The 26793-nt window shown below is 39.0% G+C and overlaps 2 protein-coding genes across 11 annotated transcripts in view; one reads left to right on the top strand and one right to left on the bottom strand.

Moving 5' to 3' along the window:
- The window catches only part of YIPF7 (Yip1 domain family member 7), a 33448-nt gene extending 30415 nt beyond the window's left edge, over window positions 1-3033 (bottom strand). The window contains exon 1 of the mRNA XM_045166297.1: window positions 2900-3033. The gene's annotated coding sequence lies outside the window, so the exon portion shown is untranslated. The remainder of the gene's footprint in view (window positions 1-2899) is intronic.
- Window positions 3034-24579: 21546 nt separating this feature from the next.
- GUF1 (GTP binding elongation factor GUF1) overlaps window positions 24580-26793 on the top strand; it is a 61053-nt gene continuing 58839 nt past the window's right edge. For 7 of the 10 annotated variants that reach the window (XM_044945917.2, XM_044945915.2, XM_044945919.2 and 4 more), the window contains exon 1: window positions 24621-25002. In XM_044945917.2, coding sequence (XP_044801852.2) covers window positions 24838-25002 — 165 coding nt within the window. In that variant the 5' untranslated portion in view covers window positions 24621-24837. Of the gene's footprint in view, window positions 25003-26793 lie in introns of all 10 variants that reach the window. The other 3 variants (XM_025290098.3, XM_044945912.2, XM_006078742.4) reach the window with 2 other exon arrangements.

Here is a 26793-nt window from a genome sequence, read left to right as displayed (position 1 = left end):
TTGAGTCGGTGATGCCATCCAACTATATTGTACTCTGTCATCTCCTTCTCCTGCCTTCAATATTTCCCAGCATTAGGGTCTTTTCTAACGAATAGGCTCTTCACATCAGGTGGCCAAAGTATTGGAGCTTCAGCATCAGCTCTTCCAATGATTATTCAGGACTGATTTACTTTAGGATTGACTGGTTTGATTCTCTTGCAGTCCAAGGGACTCTCAAGAGTCTCCTCCAGCAAGCATCAGTTCTTGGGCACTCAGCCTTCTTTATAATCCAGCTCTCACATCCATACATGACTATGGGAAAAGCCATAGCTTTGACTATACGGACCTTTACCGGCAAAGTAATGTCTCTGCTTTTTCATGTGCTGTCTAGGCTTGTCATAACTTTTTTTCTAAGTAGCAAGCACCTTTTAATTTCATGGCAGCAGTCACCATCTGCAGTGATTTTTGAGCACAAGAAAATATATATCATATATATATGATATATATATATGTGTGTGTATATACACATACATATATACACATACATATATACACACATGCATTATACATACTTAGGTTGGGGCAAGGGCTTCCCTGGTGGCTAAGCTGGTCAAGAATTTGCCTGCAATGTGGGAGACCTCAGTTCAATCCCTGGTTGGGAAGATCCCCTGGAGAAGGGAATGGCTATCCACTCCAGTATTCTGGCCTAGAGAATTCCATGGACTATCCATGGGGTAGCAGAGTGGGACACAACTGAGCTACTTTTACTTCACTTCACTTTAGGTTGGGAGAAATGTAATTGCAGTTTCAGACTTTGAATTTTAAATCATTATAACTAGGCTCAAACACATCTTTATTAATTAAAATAGGAACCATTATAATCAACACATTTTTGCCAACAAGAAATAAGTTGGTTTATTCTTGTAGCATAAAAATCTGTGCTTCTGGATTCACTGAACTCTTGGAAAGCATTTTCTGCCCTTTGTTGGTTGTGGAAGTATTTTCCATGCTGCTTCTGCTAAGTCTCTTCAGTCATGTCCGACTCTGCAACCCCATAGACGTCGGCCCACCAGGCTCCTCTGTCCCTGGGATTCTCCAGGCAAGAATACTGGAGTGGGTTGCTATTTCCTTCTCCAGTGTTCCATGCAAAGTTGCTGAAATACTTGAAGAAGTAGTAGTCAGTTGGCAAGAGATCGGGTGAATATAGAGGATGAGGCAAAACTTTGTAGCCCAATTTGTGTGTGTGTGTATATATATATATTACACAGAAAGTAATGTCATTAGCAAAAAAACATAAAGCAATAAATGCACACTAAAGTAATGTATAACATAATCACATTTAAGAATGTATTCCAATATCAAACAGCAAAGTTCAACAATGCAAAACTGCAATTACTTTTGCACTGAGAGTGGGACTGTGAAGAAAGCTGAGCACCAAGGAATTGATGCTTTTGAACTGCGGTGTTGGAGAAGACTCTTGAGAGTCCCTTGGACTGCAAGGAGATCCAACCAGTCCATCCTAAAGGAGATCAGTCTTGGGTGTTCATTGGAAGGGCTGATGCTGAAGCTGAAACTCCAATACTTTGGCCACCTCATGCAAAGAGTTGACTCACTGGAAAAGACCCTGATGCTGGGAGGGATTGGGGGCAGGAGGAGAAGGGGACGACAGAGGATGAGATGGCTGGATGGCATCACCGACTTGATGGACGTGAGTTTGAGTGAACTCCGGGAGTTGGTGATGGACAGGGAGGCCTGGCGTGCTGTGATTCATGGGGTCACACAGAGTCAGACACAACTGAGCAACTGAACTGAACTGAACTGAATAGCATGTGTGTGTGTGTGTGTGTGTGTGTATGTATGTATGTATGTGCATCATCTATCTGTACTCTTTGCAAAGCCAGGAAGTAAATGGCTGATAATAATATATAAGCTTCATTTATTCATAGAGCTTTAAAGTGTGCTAACAGCCTCTCTACTCCCCAAAACAAAGATAAAACCCTAAAAACTAATCTTCCAGTTCTACTTTCTAATTCTTAAATGGTGTTTGGAACATTTTCCTTTTCTCTTGCCCTGTCTGCTGCACCAGGGCTTCTGCTGAGTCAGAGGAAGAAAGGCTTGAGTTGGCTACAGGAAAAGAGCCTGTTTCCATACACTCTCTGCATAGTTTCTACTCACTACTGGGAATGAAGAGCAGTGCATATAGTCTTGATTGAGACCTAAGGGCTAGAATACCAGAGGGAAAAACAAAGACTTGACAGGAGAAAAAGCTGGGGAAGAAAGTAATAGCAAAGTGGGTAATAGTGTCCCTTTGGATGAAAATTAGAGAAATGGAGTAAAAAATCTTTTCAACTCAACATTTTAACCCTTATTTTCCTTTGAAAAGCTTTCTATTTCAAAAGAAGAATTTGAAAATCACTAGGAGTAGTTCGTATAATAATCTAGGGTATACTACTTATAATACATTTCAAATGAAATTGCATAAACAGCTTGAACTCTAAGGGCCTCATTAATCAGAAATATTCAAGTAACAATTATCAGATATATCACTTTTCAGCTCAGTAAAAATGCAAAAAGCTACTCTAAAATTAGACTCATACATTTGATATAATAAATCAAGATTTTTCATTACTAATATGTATAAAAGTAGCTATAAATTATGTAAACTAAAATCAAGACTAGGAGAGTATAAAATCTTTTAATAACTTGCAATTTAAAAAATTTAGAATTTAAGAGCATAACTTTTTCAGTCAATGAAAATATGTTATTATAAAGCATAGGCAATAATTTTACAGAAAGCACACTATGTTTTCAGAACATGCAAAGCTTTATGTTAATATGATTATTGGTTTTGCAGTCCTCATATAACCTAGATTTGTATTTTGTTTAAACACCAAATTCTTTAGAAGGATCAGACACATACCTTTATATTATTTTATGTTGAAAGATCCTCCAACAAATGTAGCTTTACTTGAGAAATTTTTAACAAATCAGCTCATGAAAAGATGACCTGCTGAGTCTATATATAAGCTTCTAAATTTGTACTTTGACACTCTGAACAGATGCTACAGCCAAAAAAAAAAAAAAAAAAAACTGCCAAAAGCCAAACACAGTATTTTATAACACTTGTTACAGTGTACAAACACAGTGAATGGTATAGAGACAATTTGATAAAGTAAATGGTAGATTCAGCTTCCTTGTGTAACTAATGTACCATTGAACTCTGATTTAAAATCATTTATTTGAGGCTAACAATAAAGAGGCCTAACACTCCCTCTGCTTCTTAGCCTAGAAGAATATATTCAGCCTTCACAAGATTTTCTAATAACGTGGTAAAAATCAACATATGGTACATGAACTTAACATAACAATCTTAGCAACAATCTAAAAATGTGTGATCAATTTTATCCAAGTCTGAACCATTCAATTTATATAAACAGCACTGAGAAAGACTCCCCATGGTCTACATCTGATTTTTTCCCTGCTTCTTACTTCCCCATCACAGCCCAAGATGGATATACTAATATGATCTAGAGCACTCCTCATTCATAGGGCATATTCTGCCCCATTTTTAAGCCAATCTTGATCACTGAAAGACATCTATGATATTGTGTTTTATAAGGAAAATATATATCTGGTAATTTAGTTGACCAAAACATGTTTCTCATTATATTTGGTCTTTGTCCATGGTTCCTGACTCATGGCTCCTAAAACCCTTGGAATTTCCTAAGTGTTGAGAGTGACAAAGGTGTCTCTTGGTATGTTAATCAGGTGATTTGGGGACCTCATCTAATGATGAGGGCTGGTTGACAATGGAGCCAATAACGTGAATAGAGGGTTGGAACATTCAACCCCATTCTCAATCTCTGAGGAGGGAAGAGGGCTGGGATGTTGAATTAATTGCCTGTGGTCAATGTCAGGAGAAGGCAATGGCAACCCACTCCAGTATTCTTGCCTGGAGAATTCCAGGGACAGAGGAGCCTGGTGGGCTGCCGTCTGTGGGGTCGCACAGAGTCGAACACAACTGAAGCGACTTAGCAGCAGCAGCAGCAGGTCAATGACAACCAATTATGCTGATTACTGAAACCTTTATAAAGCCTCAAAAGGATGGGGTTTGGAGAGCTTCTGGGTTGGCAAACCCAGAAGGTGGACGTGCTGGGAGAATGGCACCCTCATAGAGAGGGCATGGAAGCTTCTCTCCCTTCCCCACTCTCTTGCCCTATGCATTTCTTCCATCTGGCTGTTCCTGAGTTATATCCTTCTATAATAAACCAGTGATCCAGTAAGTATATTGTTTCTCTGCGAACCCTTGTAGCAAATAAACTGATTCTAAAGGAGATCAGTCCTGGGTGTTCATTGGAAGGACTGATGCTGAGGCTGAAACTCCACTACTTCGGCCACCTCATGCGAAGAGTTGACTCATTGGAAAAGACTCTGATGCTGGGAGGGATTGGGGGCAGGAGGAGAGGGGGATGACAGAGGATGAGATGGCTGGATGGCATCACCAACTCGATGGATGTGAGTCTGAGTGAACTCCGGGTGTTGGTGATGGACAGGGAGGCCTGGCGTGCTGCTATTCATGGGGTCGCAAAGAGTCGGACACGACTGAGAGACTGAACTGAACTGAACTGAAGGAGGCAATCCTGGGAACCACCAATTTATAGCCAATTTATAGGTCAGAAGTACCAATTTATAGGTCAGAAGTACAGGTAACAACCTGGACTTGATACTGGTATCTGATGGGAGGAGAGAAGGAAGCCAATAGTCTATTAGGATTCTTAAGAATTGAGTTGAATTGTAGGACACCCAGATGATGTCCCAAGAATTATTTGGTGCTGTGTAGAAACTTACCCCCTATAACTTGTTGGAATTGGGGCCACAAATAATTTAGCACCAGATCCATTTCTTCCAGGAAACTGCCTCAGTTGGTTCCCTTTACATTCAAGGATTACTTCAAGGAGGCAATTTCTATCTGGATCTGGTGGTTTCATCACTAATAGCGGCATCAAGGCTGGAGGTCAAGTTCCCCTGTGATCTGCTTCTTACTGATTCTCCTTTATAGTACTTGAGATTTCTCATGTATCTTGCTCTCAGTAACTGAATTCTGCTGTTCAAGGTTACATTGCACTTTGGAAATTTCTGCTAGAGCCAATGGCAGATAGTAAAGTAAATTTCTCCACACTGTTTAAAAATATTTGGAATTCAAAAATCTTTAATCAGAGCTGTCTTTTGCCAGGTCACTAGTCAGGTAACAATAAATCATGCTTTTTTTTTTTTTTTTTTTTTGAGGATCTATTGAATACCAGACTGTGTTCTAGATTTGGAGTTATAAAAGTAGACAAACTAAGAAGTAGAAGTAGACTTGTACTTCAAGAAGTAGACCTGTACTTCAAGAGACATATTTTAATATCAATCCTACTGTATCTACAACAGAAAACAATGACTAGCCTGGTACAGTTCTATGAATTGAAGGTTTAAGTCATTGAACTTTTGCATCAACCTTATAAAATATTATTATTCCATTTTACAGAAAAATAAGTAGAGATTAAATAACTTGCCCAGATGGTAGAAAAAAGCCACTATTTGCAACCTGGTAGACTAACTCCAGAACTCACAATTTATCCAAAACAAGGTCAGAAATTAGCCAAAATCTATCAAGAAGTGAGCATAAACTCTTAAGATGGAGAACTCAAAGGGGAGAAAATTAGGGTATTCAGTGAAGTCCTCTTAAGAAAGTCATTTGAATTGAAACGTGGTTGATGAGAAGAAGCCATTTGAAAGACTGTGAAGAGGGTATAAAGCAAACACTCTGTGGTGGCAAGAAATTAGCAGTTTATAGCTTAGAAAAAAAAAGCCATGTGGTTATGGTTTTGAATCAAAGGAAAGTTGAAGAAGACGAGGTTAAAAGTAGAGGTAAAGGCCAGATCATAAAAGCCTTGGCAAGGAGTATAGATTTTATAATAATTGAAATAAGATGCCACTGCAGGGTTTTAAGCATGGGGTATGATCAATCTTACACAGAAATTGAAAAGGGAAACTCATTAGGAGGATGTTGTGCCAGTAACAAATGCATGATATAAAGGTAGCTTGGACTAGGGTAACAGTGGAAGTGGGACAACTGGTAGAAAAGTCTAGGCAGCTGAGGGAAGAATGAATTGAAGGGATCAGGACCAGACCAGTGCTGAAGTAAGAAGACAGTTCATTCCAGGGAAATGATGTGAAGTTGTCTGAACTGGGAAAGGTCCAATGCAGGTGAAGAGGACCAACCAGGTACAAAAGATATATGGGAAGAAGATTTTTATAGGGTTTAGTTTCTATTGGCTAAGAGGCTTCCCTGGTGGCTCAGCTGGTAAAGAATCTGCCTAAAATTCAAGAGACTTAGGTTTGATTCCTGGGTGGGGAAGATCCCCTGGAGAAGGGAATGGCAAACCACTCTAGTATTCTTGCCTGGGAAATCCATAGAGAGAGGAGCCTGGCGTGCTACAGTCCATGGGGTCAGAGTCAGGCATGACTGAGTGACTCAGTTCAGTTCAGTTGCTCAGTCATGTCCGACTCTTTGCGACCCCATGGACTGCAGCATGCCAGGCTTCCCTGTCTATCACCAACTCCTGGAGCTTACTCAAACTTACGTCCACTGAGTCAGTGATGCCATCCAACCATCTCATTCTCTGTTGTCCCCTTCTCATCTCACCTTCAATCTTTCCCAGCATCAGGATCTTTTCCAATGAGTCCATTCTTCGCATCAGGGGGCCAAAGTATTGGAGTTTCAGCTTCAGCATCAGTCCTTCCAATGAATATTCAGGACTGATTTCCTTTAGCATGGACTGGTATCTCCTTGCAGTCCAAGGAACTCTCAAGAGTCTTCTCTAACACCACAGTTCAACAGCATCAATTCTTTGGCACTCAGCTTTCTTTATAGTCCAACTCTCACATCCATACATGACTACTGGAAAAACCAGTAGTAGCTTTGGTAGTAGTAGCTTTGACTAGATGGACCTTTAATAAAATAAGACAAACTGCCCCCCCTTTCCATCTTGGGCTTCCCTGATAGCTCAGTTGGTAAAGAATCTGCCTGCAATGCAGGAGACCCCAGTTCAATTCCTGGGTCAAGAAGATCCACTGGAGAAGGGATAGGCTACCCACTCCAGTATTCTTGGGCTTCCCTTGTGGCTCAGCTGGTAAAGAATCCATCTGCAATACAGGAGACCTGGGTTCGATTCCTGGGTTTGGAAAATCCCCTGGAGATGGGAAAGGCTATCCACTCAAGTATTCTGGCCTGGAGAATCCATGGACTGTATAGTCCATGGGGTTGTAAAGAGTCTGACATGACTGAGTGACTTTAACGTTCACTTTCAAGAGGGAGAAGAGAGGGATAATTATTGAAGATAATTTATAGAATCCTAATGACTTCCCCATCCTAAGGATCAAGTTTATGGAAAAAGGCCAGATCGTTATATGGTAGCCAAATTTAGATTATCATACTTTCTGTTTCTTCTTTCAAAGGCCTTTATGTGAGAAGCTAGGTCCCTTCCTATAACAGCAAGAACTCAGAGTACACTCTTTCTTTTGACGTATAAAGTCACTGAAATGTTTGCCAAAGATAATAATATTTTCAATCTTAGTTCACTTAGTTGGATTTTAAACTTACTTTGTGGTTTTGTATTTTTCAACTTAGTTTTTTTAATTTATGGAAACCAGCTTGATTAGATGAATTGCAGAAAAAATGTGAACTGAAATGGCATATAAAAATGAAATTAATCTAAACCTCAAGTGAGCTATAAGGTATGAAACATTGAAGACCAAATGTCTTCACTCTCCTGACAAGTGACTTTTGCTGTCGTTCAGTTGCTCAGTCACTTTTGACTCTGTGACCCCATGGACAGTGGCACACCAGGCTTCCTGTCCTTCACTGTCTCCTGGAGTTTGCTCAAACTGATGCTCATTGAGTTGGTGATGCCATCCAACCAACTCATCCTCTGTCACCCCCTTTAATACATATATCAAAATACATTGAAACTACTCTTATACATGTAACACCATATGTATATAAAACATGCATTTAAATCTTTTCCATTAATGAATCATCCAATTGTTATAATGCTCCCTTGTAGCTCAGTCAGTAAAGAATCTGCCTGCAGCGCAGGATACCTGGGTTCAATCCCTGGGTTGGGAAGATCCCTTGGAGAAGGAAATGGCATCCCACTCCAGTATCCTTGCCTAGAAAATCTCATGGACAGAGGATACTGGTGGGCTGCAGTCCATGGGGTTGCAAACAGTCGGGCACGACTGAGCAACTAACACTTAGTTACTTATGTTGAAGGACAGAGTTGAAATTGATATTATAATTGATCAATGAATTACTTTAGTTCATTTACTTATTTCTGTGTTCTGAATGATCAAAAAAGCTGGGATAATATGAATAAAGATTCTCACCTGATGTAAAGAGCACCACATTCTATTCATAGCCAGTTTCTGTTCCTTTCCCTCTCTCCTTCCCTTTATCTTTCCTCCCTTTTCTCTGTCCTCTCTCTAAACTCTCTTCTAAGGTGATCTCACCCACTCCCCTGGCTTGATAAACCATCTGTATAGAGAGAGTTTCTCATGTCACATATGCAGCCCTCGCCTATCTTCTCAGCTTCAAACTATTTCATATCATATAGACAATTCAAAATTTAACATAATCCAAACTTTTCTTTTACCTTCTACCTTCTCCAATCCAACACTGTTTTCTCCATTTCGGGAGATGGTATCACAAGCTACTCATTCAAATCAGAAATTATCTAATCCTTTGGTGAATTGTATAGATTCTATCTGTAAAACATATCTCCCACTAACCAATTCTCTCCATCTCAACTGTCATCACCCCGATGTATACTCCTCTGTTCTCCCACTTAGACTTCTATTCAATAAAGTGAAATACTCCTTTCAAAGTAGCAGATCCAGTAGGTGGTCATACAAGTTTACATAATCAAGACGGTAAAAATCATACCATTAATGGCACAGTAGCTTGCCAAATAGGGACAAAGTTTCTTCTGTGGTTGCTGACTGCAACTCGCAGTGGGAATAAGAAGAAGAAATTCCATCTGTAATTTCTTAATCTCTCTGGTGATCTGTCAAAGGTCAAAAGACTGTGAGTTGCTCAACAGCTATATCTGAAAAAGTTGCCCTCTATCTGACAATTATGCATACATATTTATGTTAAATTAAAGGATGAAAGTTTACATAGATGGATGAATGATCACTACTATTAATTTAGCTTACTCAGAAACCAGTGTTTCAATTGTGTAAATCTAAGCATAACATATGATTATGTCATTCATTACTGCAATTTTTCAATATAAAAATAGAGGCTCCAAGAGGTTAAGTGACTTCTGCACAGTCACACATTTAATATGTAACAGATCAAATGTGGAAAATCAGTTGTCTCAACCCCATTTCCTTTCATTACTTTTCATTTCTTAAAAGACTACTTATGGTTATCTAAAGTGCTGATGTTAGGGTGTATCTGTTTGGAAACATTAAACAATATTTATTTACAACCTCCAGCAAATATTTTTCAGCTAAACAGAGCTGCTAATGAGCCAAGAGATATGTCATCATTTTCTACCTCTGCTGACAGAGAAATGGGTTGTTTTTTTATCAGTGTTTATCAGGTAATTATTTTGGCAGTCTATATTTCAGTTTAATGTCTTTATACTATAAATTACTACTCTTATTAAGGCAGAAAAAATACATGTTGTGTTCCATTAATTTTTTAAAAATACATTTTGCTCAGTGTTCTCTACATGCTCCTTTTGCTAATACCATATAAGATTTGTTCAAGATCATCTGCCCTTTAAAGACCATGCTGCTTCTATTTTATGAGCCACAGTCACACGAAAGTGGGCATAAAATTCTGCTTCATTGAATGAATTTTAAGGAGTTCAATATGTCCTATGACACGAAAAGAAAATTACAGGGTTTTCCTTCATTAATATGAACATAATTATCCTTGACTTTTAATTTGGCTATTTCTTATGAGCTTCCACTTTTGTCTTAGAAGAAAAATCGGAATTTAGCAGAATTATTACTGAACACTTACAAGTTTTCAGTTTGATAGCAAGTAAATGTTAGCAAAAACATAATATACACCTGAAATTATGAAAATTTATATGAGTGGTAGTTAATTAGTACATTATTATAATAATAATTTCAAAATGTAATAAATTTTTATACAATATAAGTTTACCCTACGAATATAATTAATTTTTATAGAAAAATTTCCTATGAATTACATATATTCTGCCACAAGTTGTCTAACTGCAAGGATCCTCAGCTCACTTATGCATAAAACAAAAATAAAATTTTTACCTGTCTCTTAGGTAGTATGTATTTTATCTTGATCTCATCAACTTAATTTTATTTTTCTCTGTGTTCCATAATATACCTACACTTCATAATATACCTATATCAAGGTAAATATAACATATATGTACATGTGTATATAAATGTGTATAAAATGTGAGGATTAAACAGAATTTTGAACAGGAACAGTTAACACAGGCAGGGGCAAGTTGCAAACTCTCAATAAATATTATTAGTTATGATTATTATGATTACACTTGTCAGCAACAACAATAATTTCTGCTCACACATTTGATTGTAAGTTTAAATCTACTGCAATCTACAGAGATTCTTTTCAGTAGAGTCTTAAACTTTTTTTTGAACAGTTGTATATTTTTTCATCTTCCTAGTATAACTTTAAAAGAGTTTATTCTTATTATCCTCTTTAATGTGATAATTTTTTCCTTGGGAGCAAGAAAGAAAATATTCCACAACTGCCAAAGAGAAATAATCACAGAATTTTGGAAAAGATACTGTTCCAAACATAACGAACTCCCTTTCAAATAAATGAATATTTATTTCAAGTGTTTAATAAATCTAAAACTAATATTAAGAATCAAAGAAATTAGAATGGGAAAATTAATAAGCAAGTAATGATTCACAAAGAAAGAATAAGAGATGTCAGAGAGGCAAAAAATTAAGCAGATGATAGTAGATGCTAATGTGATTTTCTAAGACCAATGTAGTCACAGAAAGGTTAATTCCCTTCAGGAATAAAGATCTATTTTTCTTGGCATTTGTGCACTTAGGAATGCACTTTCTTGGGTTTTATCCTTTATTCCTAATTCTTGTAATGGGCATTTATTGCTCCCCAGTATCCAGGTTCATTTTTCTTTCCTGTCAGCGCCTAGTTTTTCCTTTGGAGAACACCCTGCTGACTTTGTGAGTTATGTGATTCTGACTAGAATGACAGCACACTTGGTAGAAACCTACTGTTAACTCCAGAAAGAATGAAGGGATGGAACCAAAGCAAAAACAACACCCAGTTGTGGATGTGACTGGTGGTAGAAGCAAGGTCCAATGCTGTAAAGAGCAATATTGCATAGGAACCTGGAATGTTAGGTCCATGAATCAAGGCAAATTGGAAGTGGTCAAACAGGAGATGGCCAGAGTGAATGTTGACATTCTAGGAATCAGCGAACTAAAATGGACTGGAATGGGTGAATTTAACTCAGATGACCACTATATCTACTCCTGTGGGCAGGAATCCCTTTAAAGAAAGGGAGTAGCCATCATGGTCAACAAAAGAGTCTGAAATGCAGTACTTGGATGCAATCTCAAAAACGACAGAATGATCTCTATTTGTTTCCAATGCAAACCGTTCAATATCAAAGTAATCCAAGTCTATGCCCCAACCAGTAATGCTGAAGAAGCTGAATGGTTCTATGAAGACCTACAAGACCTTTTAGAACTAACACCCAAAAAAGATGTCCTTTTCATTATAGGGGACTGGAATGCTAAAGGAGGAAGTCAAGAAACACCTGGAGTTACAGACAAATTTGGCCTAGAAATACAGAATGAAGCAGGGCAAAGACTAATAGAGTTTTGCCAAGAAAATGCACTGGTCATAACAAACACCCTCTTCCAACAAAACAAGAGAAGACTCTATACATGGACATCACCAGATGGTCAACACCAAAATAAGATTGATTATATTCTTTGCAGCCAAAGATGGAGAAGCTCTATACAGTCAGCAAAAACAAGACTAGGAGCTGACTGTGGTTCAGACCATGAACTCCTTATTGCCAAATTCAGACTTAAATTGAAGAAAGTAGGGAAAACCACTAGACCATTCAGATATGACCTAAATCAAATCCCTTATGATTATACAGAGGAAGTAGAAATATTTTTTAGGGACTAGATCTGATAGACAGAGTGCCTGATGAACTATGGATGGAGGTTTGTGAAATTGTATAGGAGACAGGGATGAAAACCATCCCCATGGAAAAGAAATGCAAAAAAGCAAAATGGTTGTCTGGGGAGGCCTTACAAATAGCTGTAAAAGAAGAGAAGCAAAAAGCAAAGGAGAAAAGGAAAGATAGAAGCATCTGAATGCAGAGTTCCAAAGAAAGCCTTCCTCAGTGATCAGTGCAAAGAAATAGAGGAAAACAACAGATTGGGAAAGACTAGAGATCTCTTCAAGAAAATTAGAGATACAAAGGGGATATTTCATGCAAAGATGGGCTTGATAAAGGACAGAAATGGTATGGACCTAACAGAAGCAGAAGATATTAAGAAGATGTGGCAGGAATACACAGAAGAACTGTACAAAAAAGATCTTCATGACCCAGATAATCACGATGGTGTGATCACTCACCGAGAGCCAGACATCCTGAAATGTGAAGTCAAGTGGGCCTTAGAAAGCATCACTATGAACAAGCTAGTGGAGGTGATGGAATTCCAGTTGAGCTATTTCAAATCCTGGAAGATGATGCTGTGAAAGTGCTGCACTCAATATGCCAGCAAATTTGGAAAAGTCAGCAGTGGCCACAGGACTGGAAAAGGTCAGTTTTCATTCCAATCCCAAAGAAAGGCAATGCCAAAGAATGCCCAAACTACCGCACAATTGCACTCATCTCACATGCTAGTAAATAATGCTCAAAATTCTCCAAGCCAGGCTTCAGCAATACATGAACCGTGAACTTCCAGATGCTCAAGCTGGTTTTAGAAAAGGCAGAGGAACCAGAGATCAAATTGCCAAAATCCGCTGGATCATGGAAAAAGCAAGAGAGTTCCAGAAAAATACCTATTTCTGCTTTATTGACTATGCCAAAGGCTTTGACTGTGTGGATCACAATAAACTGTGGAAAATTCTGAAAGAGATGGGAATACCAGACCACCTGACCTGTCTCTTGAGAAACCTACATGCAGGTTAGGAAGCAACAGTTAGAACCGGACATGGAACAACAGACTGGTTCCAGATAGGAAAAGGAGTACGTCAAGGCTGTATATTGTTACCCTGCTTATTTAACTTATATGCAGAGTGTATCATGAAAAACAGGGGTTGGAAGAAGAACAAGCTGGAATCAAGATTGCCGGGAGAAATATCAATAACCTCAGATATGCAGATGACACCACCCTTATGGCAGAAAGTGAAGAGGAACTCAAAAGCCTCTTGATGAAAGTGAAAGAGGAGAGTGAGAAAGTTGGCTTAAAGCTCAACATTCAGAAAACCAAGATCATGGCATCCGGTCCCATCACTTCATGGGAAATAGATGGGGAAACAGTGGAAACAGTGTCAGACTTTATTTTTGGGGGGCTCCAAAATCACTGCAGATGGTGACTGCAGCCATGAAATTAAAAGAAGCTTACTTCTTGGAAGGAAAGTTATGACCAACCTAGATAGCATATTCAAAAGCAGAGACATTCCTTTGCCAACAAAGGTCCGTCTAGTCAAGGCTATGGTTTTTCCTGTGGTCATGTATGGATGTGAGAGTTGGACTGTGAAGAAGGCTGAGCACTGAAGAACTGATGCTTTTGAACTGTGGTGTTGGAGAAGACTCTTGAGAGTCCCTTGGACTGCAAGGAGATCCAACCAGTCCATTCTGAAGGAGATCAGCCCTGGGATTTCTTTGGAAGGAATGATGCTAAAGCTGAAACTCCAGTACTTTGGCCACCTCATGCGAAGAGTTGACTCATTGGAAAAGACTCTGATGCTGGGAGGAATTGTGGGCAGGAGGAGAAGGGGACGACAGAGGATGAGATGGCTGGATGGCAGCACTGACTCAATGGACATGAGTTTGAGTGAACTCTGGGAGTTGGTGATGGACAGGGAGGCCTGGCATGTTGGGATTCATGGGGTCGCAAAGAGTCGGACTTGACTGAGCGACTGAACTGAACTGAATATGTCTTTAATGTTGCCTACTTATTTGCTTCCCTGATAGCTCTGTTTGTAAAGAATCCACCTGAAGTGAGGGAGACCTGGGTTCAATCTCTGGGTTGGGAAGATCCCCCAGAGAGGGGAAAGGCTACCTACTCCAGTATTCTGGCCTGGTCACAAAGAGTTGGACATGACTGAGTGACTCACTTCACTTGTGGGCTTCTCTGGTAGCTCAGTTGGTAAAGAATACACCTGCAATGCAGGACACCCCAGGTCAATTCCTGGGTTGGGAAGATCCGCTGGAGAAGAGATAGGCTACCCACTCCAGTATTGTTGGGCTTCCCTTGTGGCTCAGCTGGTAAAGAATCCGCCTGTAATGCGTGAGACCTGGGTTTGATCTCTGGGTTGGGAAGATCTCCCGGAGAAGGGAAAGAGTACCCACTCTGGTATTCGGGCCTGGAGAATTCCATGGACTGTATAGTCCATGAGGTTGCAAAGAGTCGGACACGTCTAAGTGACTTTCACTTTCACTTTTCACTTTGTTATTTTGCTACTGTTGTACATGTTGGATTAGAATACTTTTCAGCTTAAATACTTCTAATTTTATGACTCACCATATTTATGAAGGTAAAAATTATACATTAACATCCATATTATATTATTCAGAAGTAATTTGATTTTTATAACAAAATCCATCGAAACACTTAATGAAGTCCATCTTAAATGAAATACAGTTGTTCACTGATATAGCTTTGGAAGAAGACATCGCTTTCACTTTCTTCCCAGTGAAGAAGTGTGCTCCCAAACAAATGACAGTCCAAAGAGCATTGGGCATTCCCCTGGGGTTATGAAAGTTACTTGACTGAGGACCAAAGCTCTGGACCATTCAAGTATGAGCTAATTTGATGCAGGAGCACTGTATCATTTCAGCAGGTCAAAGATTTTAATCTGGAACATCAAATAGGTTTCTGTACATCCCAAAAAGTAAAAGTAAGATTGCCAAAGACAAGTCATTTTAGTTACTTCTAAATCCCTGAATCAATGTTTCCTTGAGAAACTTGTAAACAATAAGCTTTGCATTTAAAGACTTTTTAAAATCATAAAGACCAATATCCCATGAAGTTAGAAGGTAATTGAGTTGATTTTCATCTGACAAGACTACCACAAGATTTTCAACAGTGCAAAACAGAATGAAATGCTGCTTCTTCCCCTGTGGTCCTAGTTAATGTTTCAAACCAATAGATGATAACTGTGATGAGTGGAAATCAGAGACTAGTGTATACACTTCAGGGGTGAAACTGGGACAATAATATGAATCATAGGATTGTTTTGAGGATTAATTGAGGTAGTATTTGTAAAGTGCTTAGAAGAGCATGGGACAAATAGTTAGCTTTTTATAAATTATATAAATAAATATTTATTTCATTTTTGCATCCTTGTGGCTTTAATACTGTACTCTTGAATATTGAAAAGCAGAGACATTACTTTGTCAACAAAGGTCCATCTAGTCAAGGCTATGGTTTTTCCAGTGGTCATGTATGGATGTGAGAGTGGACTATAAAGAAAGCTGAGCCCTGAATAATTGATGCTTTTCAACTGTGGTGTTGGAGAAGACTCTTGAGAGTCCCTTGGACTGCAAGGAGATCCAACCAGTCCATCCTAAGAGAAATCAGTCCTAAATATTCATTGGAAGGACTGATGTTGAAGCTGAAACTCCAATACTTTGGCCACCTGATGCGAAGAGCTGACTCATTTGAAAAGACTCTGATGCTGGGAGGGATTGGGGGCAAGAGAAGAAGGGGACGACAGAGGATGAGATGGTTGGATGGCATCACTGACTCAATGGACATGAGTCTGAGTGAACTTTAGGAGTTGGTGATGGACAGGGAGGCCTGGCGTGCTGTGGTTCATGGGGTCACAAAGAGTCGGACACGACTGAGCAACTGAACTGAACTTGAATGTTTAAGGAAATTTCTGAAAAAATGTTAGCATACACTATACAAGCTATTCTGTGACTATAAGATCTGTTTCTCTCATTTCACAAAAGGATACCCTAAGATGTGACAAGTTCTTTTCTCAGTTACTTTATTTTCTACTCTATGACCTCAAATACTCATTTAACACCACATTTTTATTATTATGCTTTTATATATGGTTTTCATAACTCTAGAACTGAAATTTTCTCAATCTCCACTTACAACTACCTGTGAGATATTTAATATCTATGCTTCACATTCTGGTAAACAGCAATTACATTCTCCAATCAAGCAGAGCCAGAAAATGTGGACACCTCCCTCCCTCTCTATATCAAACTGACTCTGTTAATTTTATCCCAAAATGTATGCCAATCACTTCTTCATCCCTATTTTCTCCAGTGATTCATTAAGGCCCCCACTGTGTCTCACCTAGGATGTAATATCCAAGACTTCCCTCCCTCTGTCTGTTTCTCTCATTACTTCATTCACTTTCCTCTTCAGTTCATTTATACATCATTGTCATAGTAGTCTTCTTAAAGAAAACCAGTATTATCTCCTTACCATGACTTCTACACAAGATGAGAGTGAAATGGTAAATAATACTCTATTCAAGAACCTTTAGGAACTTGGCTGAAATTGTTCTTCCCATCTATAACTCCTGGCAACTTTCTCCTTGCTTCCCCAAACACTTGCTGATATAAAACTGTTTATAAAGCCTTAATTTATGTCCAAAATTTGAAGAAAAGAAACTCTAAAATAATTTTAAAAAATCATAGAATATTTTAAAAGCCACCTGAAATATAAATTCCAAGCTGTAATTTCCACTGTAGACACTTGAGGGCACCATTTTAGCTGTATAACAGCAGTATTGGAAATCGTTTGTTAACATCATGCTGCTGCTGCTGGTGCTGCTGTAAGCCGCTTCAGTCGTGTCCGACTCTGTGCGACCCCATAGACGGCAGCCCATCAGGCTCCACCATCCCTGAGATTCTCCAGGCAAGAACACGGGAGTGGGTTGCCATTTCCTTCTCCAATGTATGAAAGTGAAAAGTGAAAGTGAAGTCGCTCAGTCGTGTCCGACTCTTAGCGACCCCATGGACTGCAGCCTACCAGGCTCCTCCTCCCATGGGATTTTCCAGGCAAGAGTACTGGAGTGGGGTGTCATTGCCTTCAGTTACTCTAATTTTTTGTGTGTGCCTGTCATAACACTTGTGCTGTTATTAAATATCTATTAATGGTATTACTAATCTGGTCCCATCATTTCATGGGAAATAGATGGGGAAACAGTGGAAACAGTGTCAGACTTTATTTTTGGGGGGTCCAAAATCACTGAAGATGGTGACTGCAGCCATGAAATTAAAAGACACTTACTCCTTGGAAGGAAAGTTAAGACTAACCTAGATAGCATATTAAAAAGTAGGGACATTACTTTGCCAACAACGGTTCGTCATCAAGGCTATGGTTTTTCCAGTAGTCATGTATGGATGTGAGAGTTGGACTATGAAGAAAGCTGAGCACCGAAGAATTGATGCTTTCAAACTGTGGTGTTGGAGAAGACTCTTGAGAGTCCCTTGGAGTGCTAGGAGATCCAACCAGTCCATTCTAAAGGAGATCAGTCATGGGTGTTCATTGGAAGGACTGATGCTAAAGTTGAAACTCCAATACTTTGGCCACCTCACGCGAAGAGTTGACTCATTGGAAAAGACTCTGATGCTGGGAGGGATTGTGTGCAGGAGGAGAAGGGGATAAAAGAGGATGAGATGGCTGGATGGCATCACTGACTCGATGGACATGAGTTTGGGTCAACTCCAGGAGTTGGTGATGGACAGGGAGGCCTGGTGTGCTGTGATTCATGGGGTCGCAAAGAGTCAGACATGACTGAGCAACTGAACTGAACTGAATGTTAAAATGCTCCATAATATCAATAACTTTTAAACAAAATTTACTGATGATAAAATTATTGTTTACATGTTATTTTTTATTATTTCTTTTCTTATGGGCTGAAGTGAGTGTTAAGGTCCATATGTTGAAGTCTTAATCCTTAGTACACTAAGAATTTGACCACATTTAAAGACAAATTCTTGGGGCTTCCAGTTCACAGTGGTGGGGTAGAAGGACATGAGCTCATCTCCTCCTGCCAGAGCACCAAAATGCAACTAGCTGTTGAACAACCATCTGCAAGAGGATGCTGGAACCCAGCAGAAAAAGATACCCCACATCCAAAAACAAAGAAAAGCCACAAAGAGATGGTAGGAAGGGCACAAGGATGATAAAATAAAATCTCATACCTGCCACATGGGCAACTTACAAACTGGAGAACAGTAAGACCAAAGAAGTTCTCCCACTGTTGTGTAAGTTCTAGCCCCTATTTCAGGCTTCCCAGCATGGGGATCTGGCAAAGGGACCGGAAATCCTCAGGGAATATGATCTTGAAGGCCAGTGGGATTTCATTATAGGACTTTCACAAGCCTGGGGGAATCAGAGCGCCCACTCTTAGAGGGCATAAAGAAAATCTAGTGTGTACCAAGACCCAGGGGAAAGGAGCAGTGACCCCATAGGAAACTGAACCAGACCTACCTGCTAGTGTTAGACAGTCTCCTGTGGAGGTGTGGGTCAGCAGGGGCTCACCACAGGGATGGGGGCACTGGCAGCAGCCCCTGGAAGATACACCTTGGTATAAGTCCTCTAGCTTCTTGGATGTCACCATTAACCCTACCATAGAGCCTGTAGACCCTAGGGCTTTATTGCCTCAGGCCAAACAACTAACAAGGAGGGAGCACAACCCCACACATCAGCAGATAACTGGATTAAAGTTTTACTGAGCAAGGCCCTGCCCACCAGAACAAGACCTAGTTTTTCCTACCAGCAGTACTTCCCATCATGAAGCTTATATCAGCCTCTTAACTTTATCCAGCAGAGGGCTGACAGAAGAAGCAAGAAGAACCACAATCCCACAGTGGCTAGAACAAAAAACACATTATAGAGAGTTAATCAGGATGAAAAATGAGAGATAAATCCTAGATGAAGGGACATAAAATCTCAGAAAGATAAAATCTCAGAAATACAACTAAATGAAGTGGAGCTAGGCAACCTTCCAGAAAAAAAGTTCAGAACAATGATAGTGAAGATGATCTAAGATCTTGGAGACAGAATGGAGAAGTTGTAAGAAATGTTTAACAAAGACCTAGAAGAAGTAAAGAATAGACAGACAGAGATGAACAATACACTAGAAGGAATCAATAGCAGAATAACTGAGGCAGAAGGATAGATAAGTGACCTGAGGGACAGAATGGTGGAAATCACTGCCTGCCACAGAACAGAATATAGAAAAAAAAAAAAAAAAAAAGCAGGGAAGTAGGGGGGAATGAAGACAGTCTAAGACCTCTGGGACAATATTAAATGCACTAACATTTGCATTATAGGGGGTCCCAGAAAGAGAAGAGATAAAGGATCCGAGAAAATATTTGAAGGGATAATAGCTGAAAACTTCCCTAATATGGAGAAGGAAATAGTCAATCAAATCCAGGAAGCACAGTGAGTCCCAGGCAGGATAAACACAAGGAGGAATACACCAAAACAGATAGTAATCAAACTGACAAAAGTTAAAGACAAAGATAAAACATTAAAAGCAACAAGGGAAAAATGCCAACATACAAGGGAACTCCCATTAGGTTATCAGCTGATTTGTGAACAGAAACAGTACAAGCCAGAATGGAATGGCATGAAATATTTAAAGTGATCAAAGACAAGAACCTACAACCAAGAATACTCTATCTAGGAAGACTCTTATTCATATTGGATGGAGAAATTAAAAGCTTTCCAGACAAGCAAAAGTTAAGAGAATTCAGCACCAGCAAACCAGCTTTACCACAAATGCTAAAGGGTTTTATTCAGGCAGGAAACACAAGAGAAGGAAAAGACCTACACAAAATGAACCCAACACAATTAAGAAAATGGTAATAGGATCATATATATCAGTAATAACCTTAAATGTAAATGGATTAAATGCACCAATCAAAAGACATAGACTGGCTGGGCAGATAAAAACATGTGCATGTATGCACTTCCACTTACCACATCATCCTACTTAATATCCCAAATTGTATGTAATTATTTTATATTGTTAGTTTAGGCATGTTTCCATTATGGCTTGCAATTATAATTATCTTTTACATTTTGTCTATTAATTATGAAAACTAATAAACATCTTTTACTATTGTGATTATTTAACTATTATTCACTTAATACCATTGTATCATGGTTGGTTGACAGAAAATAATAGAATTCTATATCACCAAAACTACCATTTAGTGGAAAAATCTGTCTTTACTTTTTAAAATTCAGAGGAATATCAGCATTATCTTGGAATTTTCTGAAGAATACAAATGCCCAGGTATTGCTTTTTTTTCTCCAAAGCTCCACATGTTTCTTTTTTAAAATTATTTATTTTTTGGTTGAAGGGTAATTGTTTTTACAGAATTTTGTTATTTTCTGTCAAACATCAACATGAATCAGCCATAGGTATACATATGTCCCCTCCCTCTTGAACCTCCTTCCCATCTCCCTCCCCATCCCACCCCTCTAGGTTGATACAGAGCCCCTGTTTGAGTTCCCAGAGACATACAGCAAATTCCCATTGGCTATCTCTTTTACATATAATGTAAATTTCCATATTACTCTCTCCATACATCTCTCACGCTCTCCTCCCCTCTCCCCATGTCCATAAGTCAGTTCTCTATCCACATGTTTCTAATGAGCAGACATGTTTAAAAACAACTAGACTATATGATGATCTTTTACTTTTACCTATTTTGATTTTTTCTATTTCATATTCAGTGTTTCTATTACATTTAGTTTGTGTTTTCCATCTCTCTTTTTTATGTTTCTTAAGTCTTTATCAAGTGTAGTAGAAAAGCTTTTGTATACATACACATGTATATAAATAGTATGTATAATATATATATTTTAGAAAACTTATGAATTTTTGCCTAGCTAAAACACTTATGACATTTTGATTCTACTTGTTTGATTTAGTTTGGATAGAATGCTAGATATCTAATTTACATTCACTCAAAACTTTGTTATAGTTCTGTGTATTTTGGCATCTATATTACTGCTAGACGTCTAGAAAGTTTATCTTAAGTGATTTTTAAAAATTTTTGAATGAGGCTTAAAATTTCCAATCCAGTTCTGAGAATATAAATAAATACCATGTTGCAAAAAAAAAAAAAAAAAAAAGCTAAAAATTAATGTGATAGAGTATTAACTAAAGTACAGATTTTGTTCAAATTTCAAAAAATTTTATGCTAGTGTCCATTATTTGTTTTCGTACCTTATTCAAGACTCCGCAATGCATTTAATTGCATTGAGCAGCTTCAGCTGTATGCAACAAATTTTGGTAAACTCTCTACATTTTCATTCTATTACAAATATTTTCTATTTCCTTGTGGCATCTTAGACACAGCTATCATTTAAAAGTGGACATAATTTCCAAATACATGGGATTTTTAAAGTATTTTTGATATTAATTTCTCATTTTGATATTAATTTCTCATTTAAATGGTTTCTTCTCTGCAAATACACTCTGTATTTTTTCAGTCTTCTAACTTTATTGAGATTTCAATGGTTTAGTTAAAGATTTCTCTTGGTAAAAGTCACACTGCACTTGAAAATATGTGGGTTATTTTAAAATGTCTTTTGACATTGAGCTGTAAAATAATTCCAAGTGATATGAGAACAGATTTTGTATGATTTCAATAACTTTGCTGCTGCTGCTGCTGCTGCGTCGCTTCAGTCGTGTCCGACTCTGTGCAACCCCATAGACAGCAGCCCACCAGGCTTCCCTGTCCCTGGGATTCTCCAGGCAAGAACACTGGAGTGGGTTGCCATTTCCTTCTCCAATGCATGAAAGTGAAAAATGAAAGTGAAGTCGCTCAGTCCGACTCTAGCGACCCCATGGACTACAGCCTACCAGGCTCCTCCGTCCATGGGATTTTCTAGGCAAAAGTACTGGAGTGGGGTGCCATTGCCTTCTCTGACAGTGGGCCCAAATCTAGTACAACTGATAGCTCTATCAGAAGAGATAAAGAATGGACAGGTATTGAGAAAAGACCACGTGAAGACACAGGGAGAGGATGGTCATTCATAAGCAAAAGAGGGAGGCCTCAGAAGAAACTAACACTGTTGACATGTTGATCTTGAACTTGTAGCCTCCAGAATTGTAAGGAAATAAATTTCTTTGTTTATGCCACCCGGTCTGCAGTGCTTTGTTATTACAGCAAACAAATAGACCCTTTAAATGCCTTTAAAAGCATAAGCAAAACAGCTGTAGTTTAGTGTACTATGCAAGACTGTAGCTTCCCCATTAAACATTCATTCTATGGGGAAATAAGCCTTGGCTTATGTGAGTTTTTAATTATGTGTGCTCTTCAGAAATCCTTGCCTCAAATAAAATGCCACTGTTCCAAATTCTGGCCGTGTTTCTTTTGTCAGTATTAACTCAGTATGTCATACCTTTTTACTCATTTATCCTCACTCAGCAGAGTTTTTTTTGGCATGGTTAAGGGTGTAGATGCTGAGGCCAGTAACTAAATGTATGATTTAGGCAGTTACTTAAAAAGCTAGCGCCATATTTTTTTCTCAGATATGTGCACTACAGAAAGAATCTATAAGAGTACCTGCATTAGCGTTCTCTGTAAGGATTAAATGAGTTGATATATACAAAGTATATATTTAGTATGTGCAATTATGCTGGAAATGATCACTCTGCTTGATTAGATCCAGTTATCTCTTTCAGAAAAACTTTATAACCTTCAAGGCCCTGGGGGGGCGGGGAATGAAACCTTAACTCTGAAACTTCAGTGATTCCACTTCCTCTTTATTTCCAGGTTGAATGCTAAATCATATTGTGTTATCAAAGGTATTATAGAGATTTGAGCTTTGGTTTTTAATAATCTGGATTCAAACATAAATTTTTTTCCATTTACCTATTATACAATTTCAGACAATTTGTCTAATTTGTCTGTTTCCACATCTAGCACATTACATGACACAGTGATGTTCAGTATTTTTCTAGTAAATATGTATTTCACCTGTGGATCTAAGAGTATAATGTCAACTACCTAACATATTGCAGTATTCCCAAAATGTGGGACTAGTGAAGGTACCAAGATAATTTTAGGTGAGACACAGACATGACAGTAAGGACACTGAACCATACAGAGAAAATTTTCTCCTTTCAATTTTATTTCAATACTTCTGATTATGTCAAGAATTAAACTCTCAGTTTGGTGCTGTCTTAAAATTCCTTAATGTTTGTTAATTTCCAGTTTTAATCAAGAAAGATTCTGAGCCTTTGTCAGGTAACATCTATTGAAACTGAATCACATTTTTAATTAATTATACTTATTTTTACTTTTAAATTTGTGACAGGTAACAGCTCTTTTTCCACTTACAGAAAATAATACATTTTTTTTTCTTCTTTTAAAAGAAACCCATTCAAGTGTAAGAGGTAAACTGATTTAAAGAAAAATGTTATGGATATAATAGAGGTGTGAGGACATGGTGAAAATCACTAAGGATAATAAGCAACTTATTGAAGTTTCGGGAAACCAACTTACACGAACTACATTAGGAATGATTGTGCTTAATACATTTCCAGGTGGTTCTTAAGTTCACTAACAAAGAAGAGAGTAGCAAATTGTGATGTATAGTTACTGTTTTAATATACAGTAGTCCCCTAAATAAACTAGAAACAATACAATGGTGAACTCAACTGTTGCCGCTTTTTCTCCTGAATATTGCAAAAGAGAACATGGGGTGGGGATGGGGGGGCGACACTAGATATTGTCTTATCTCTTATCTTTATCCTTAGCCAGAACTCTCTTCCCTGCAAGGTAAACATTGTTTAATTGGTAACCCAAAAGTGACGAAAACTCCAGGACTTTCAGGATGCAACTTTTTTCCACTTTCACTTCCGGGCCAAATTTTCCTAGGATACATTGTTGTTGTTTAGTTGCTAAGTCACGTCTGATTCTTGTGAACCCATGGACTGTAGCCCACCAGGCTCCTCTGTCCAACGGATTTCCCAGGCAAGAATAATGGAGTGGGTTACCATTTCCTTCTCTGGGGAAGCTTCCCAACACAGGGATGGAACACGCCTCCCATGCATTAGCAGGCAGATTCTTCTCCAATGAGCCACCAGGGAAGCCCTAGAATATTATTATTATTGCTATCAATTTTACTGCCCGTTTCCATTCAGATGCACTTCAACATTAGCGATGTTGCAGGCAACATGGAGAATACAGCAGTAATTTAAAAAAATTACTCTAGTATTTTGCCATCTGGCAGTTGGTTAAAAAGCAACCTTCTGGTAAGAGAACAACTCGCACTGCGCTAAACCTTCGCTCACGCTACTTCCTTTCAGATTCGCGCTGACGTATGCAGACGTCACGACGTAATGCGTCGTGCAAACGTCGGCGAGCGGCGCTGTTCTCGGTTGTCTGGTCCCAGCAGCTAGATGTGGGGTGTTACCTCCTCACGTTTTTTCCGCGGGTGGCCGAAGTGTGTTTGAATCTTGTCCGCCAGCTCTTAGCGAGGGGCAGTTCTGAAGAAAACGGAGCCTGGGGTGATGGCGCCATTGCGTCCCGGAACCTTCTCCTGACGCCTCGGTTGCGCGGGGGAATGTGGACGCTTGCAGGTCAGGGTTGGTGGCGCGGACGCGCGCTCGCGGCCTGGGTCACCGAGGCGGCGCGTAAGGGGCGTCTCTGGCCTCACCTCGCGCCGGCCCGGGGGACTGCAGCCGAGTCCAGGGCTCCGGACCGGTGCTACAGCTCTGCAGACCGCAAGGTGACCGCCTTGAGTCTCTTGTCATTCACGTTTTAAGCCTAGGGAGGGTGTTCCTGGTGAATTTGTGAGGGCTTCTTGGTACTGACTACTTGTGAATGCAGGTTGCACTGTTGTGAGGGAGACAGGGCTCGGAGCGCGGGGGTGCGCTTCGGTTTCGGACTCCAGTGCTCACCAGTGTGATCTTGGACAAGTGTCCTCACTTTCCTCATTGGTAATATCAGGATCTTTGTTTATGCGAGGGATTGTTCTCAGTATGTATTTAGTTTTAAAAGCGTATCGAGGAAGCTGCTAGTTCCATTTTCCTGCGACTTTTTAGCCACGTGACCTAGGCAAGTTACCTGACCTTTCTCTGTTTCTTCATTTGTTGAATGAGATGCTTATATAAAAAAAAACGTTGAGTGGCTGTGAGACTTGGCGCGAAGTGAGGCATAGAACTTTTAGTTCAATACCGAGAATCTAAGAAGTGCTGGGTATGCCTTAACTTCTCCTTATTATTTCGCCTTTTTTTTTAAATTTTATATTTAAACTTTACAAAATTGTATTAGTTATGCCAAATATCATAATGAATCCTATTATTTCGTCTTAGCTAGAGCAGACGCATGCTCATTTTGTCCCTGTAGTTGGAGGAGGTGGGGCTTTTTGCTCCTCGGTCACGACGGACTCTGCGGTCCCACGGACTGTAGCCCGCCAGCTTTTCTGTCCACGGAATTTTCCTGGCAAGAATCCTGGAGTAGGGTGCCATTTCCTACTCCATGGGATCTTGCTGAACAAGGCATGGAAACCGCGTTTCTTGTGTCTCTTACACTGGCAGGATTCTTTACCACTCCACCTGGGAAGCTTCAGCGACCCTAAAACTATACTACGTTATAACTGTGAAAAGAAACAGTTTAGGCAGTAAAATAAAGTACTTGAATGAAAGTTATGAGTAACTGGAGAAAGAAAAAGACTGTAATTATTTAGTTTTACTCTTTTCTAAAATGCCTGTAGAATGGATTTATGTTGCAATTGTAAGACTAAAAACGGTGCAGTGGATGGAAAAATCACAGAGCAGACAATTCAGGTTTAGATTTTTGCAGAATATCTTTCAGGTATAGTTGCACTTGTATTGAAGCGCTTACTGGAAAAAAAAAAAAGGAAACAACCTCATGAAAATTTTGTATTTCGTTGTAATTTCACTTTTTTTTTGTTCATTATGAGATATAAATTTGATTGGAAAAATGAAACGTTCTGGGTCCAAAAAATGACGCATTCTATGTGCAACTGAAAATCACAAATTAACTTTTTAAAGTATTTTAAAGATTTAAGTGAAAAGTGAGCCTTTTTTTTCTTGATAATACAATTTTTTCCCCTTCTGTCTCCAGAGAAGTTGTTGTTAAGTAACAAAGTCATCTAAATTAAACTTTTGAAGGCTCTATTAGGAGCACAAATTTTTAAGTAGACCTGACTCTGTTGATTAAATATGTGATGGGGGCAAAAAATATTTTTTTTCATTCAGCTTCTCTGTAGCTTTTTTTATTTCAAGAAATTTTGTTAAACCAGGTGCTCCAAGGCTGTAGAGGAGTTCTAGGTATCTTGTGTTCTCCATTTGTGAAAATACATTCAGCTCCTCAGTGGCCTTTGAAATGGTAAAAATATTATAAGGGACTTTTATTTAGCCATATGGTCTGAATATGGTCATATAGCCTTTGTCAGTGAAACTAATGTATTTGATGAGCCCTGTTGTTATCCATGGAGAAGGCAACGGCACCCCACTCCAGTACTCTTGCCTGGAAAATCCCATGGAAGGAGGAG

This window comes from Bubalus bubalis, chromosome 7 (genome assembly GCF_019923935.1).
Source record: "Bubalus bubalis isolate 160015118507 breed Murrah chromosome 7, NDDB_SH_1, whole genome shotgun sequence".
Lineage (NCBI taxonomy): Eukaryota > Metazoa > Chordata > Mammalia > Artiodactyla > Bovidae > Bubalus > Bubalus bubalis.
The sequence above is the reverse complement of the archived record's forward strand: the minus strand, read 5'-3'. Positions and strand labels throughout refer to the sequence as shown.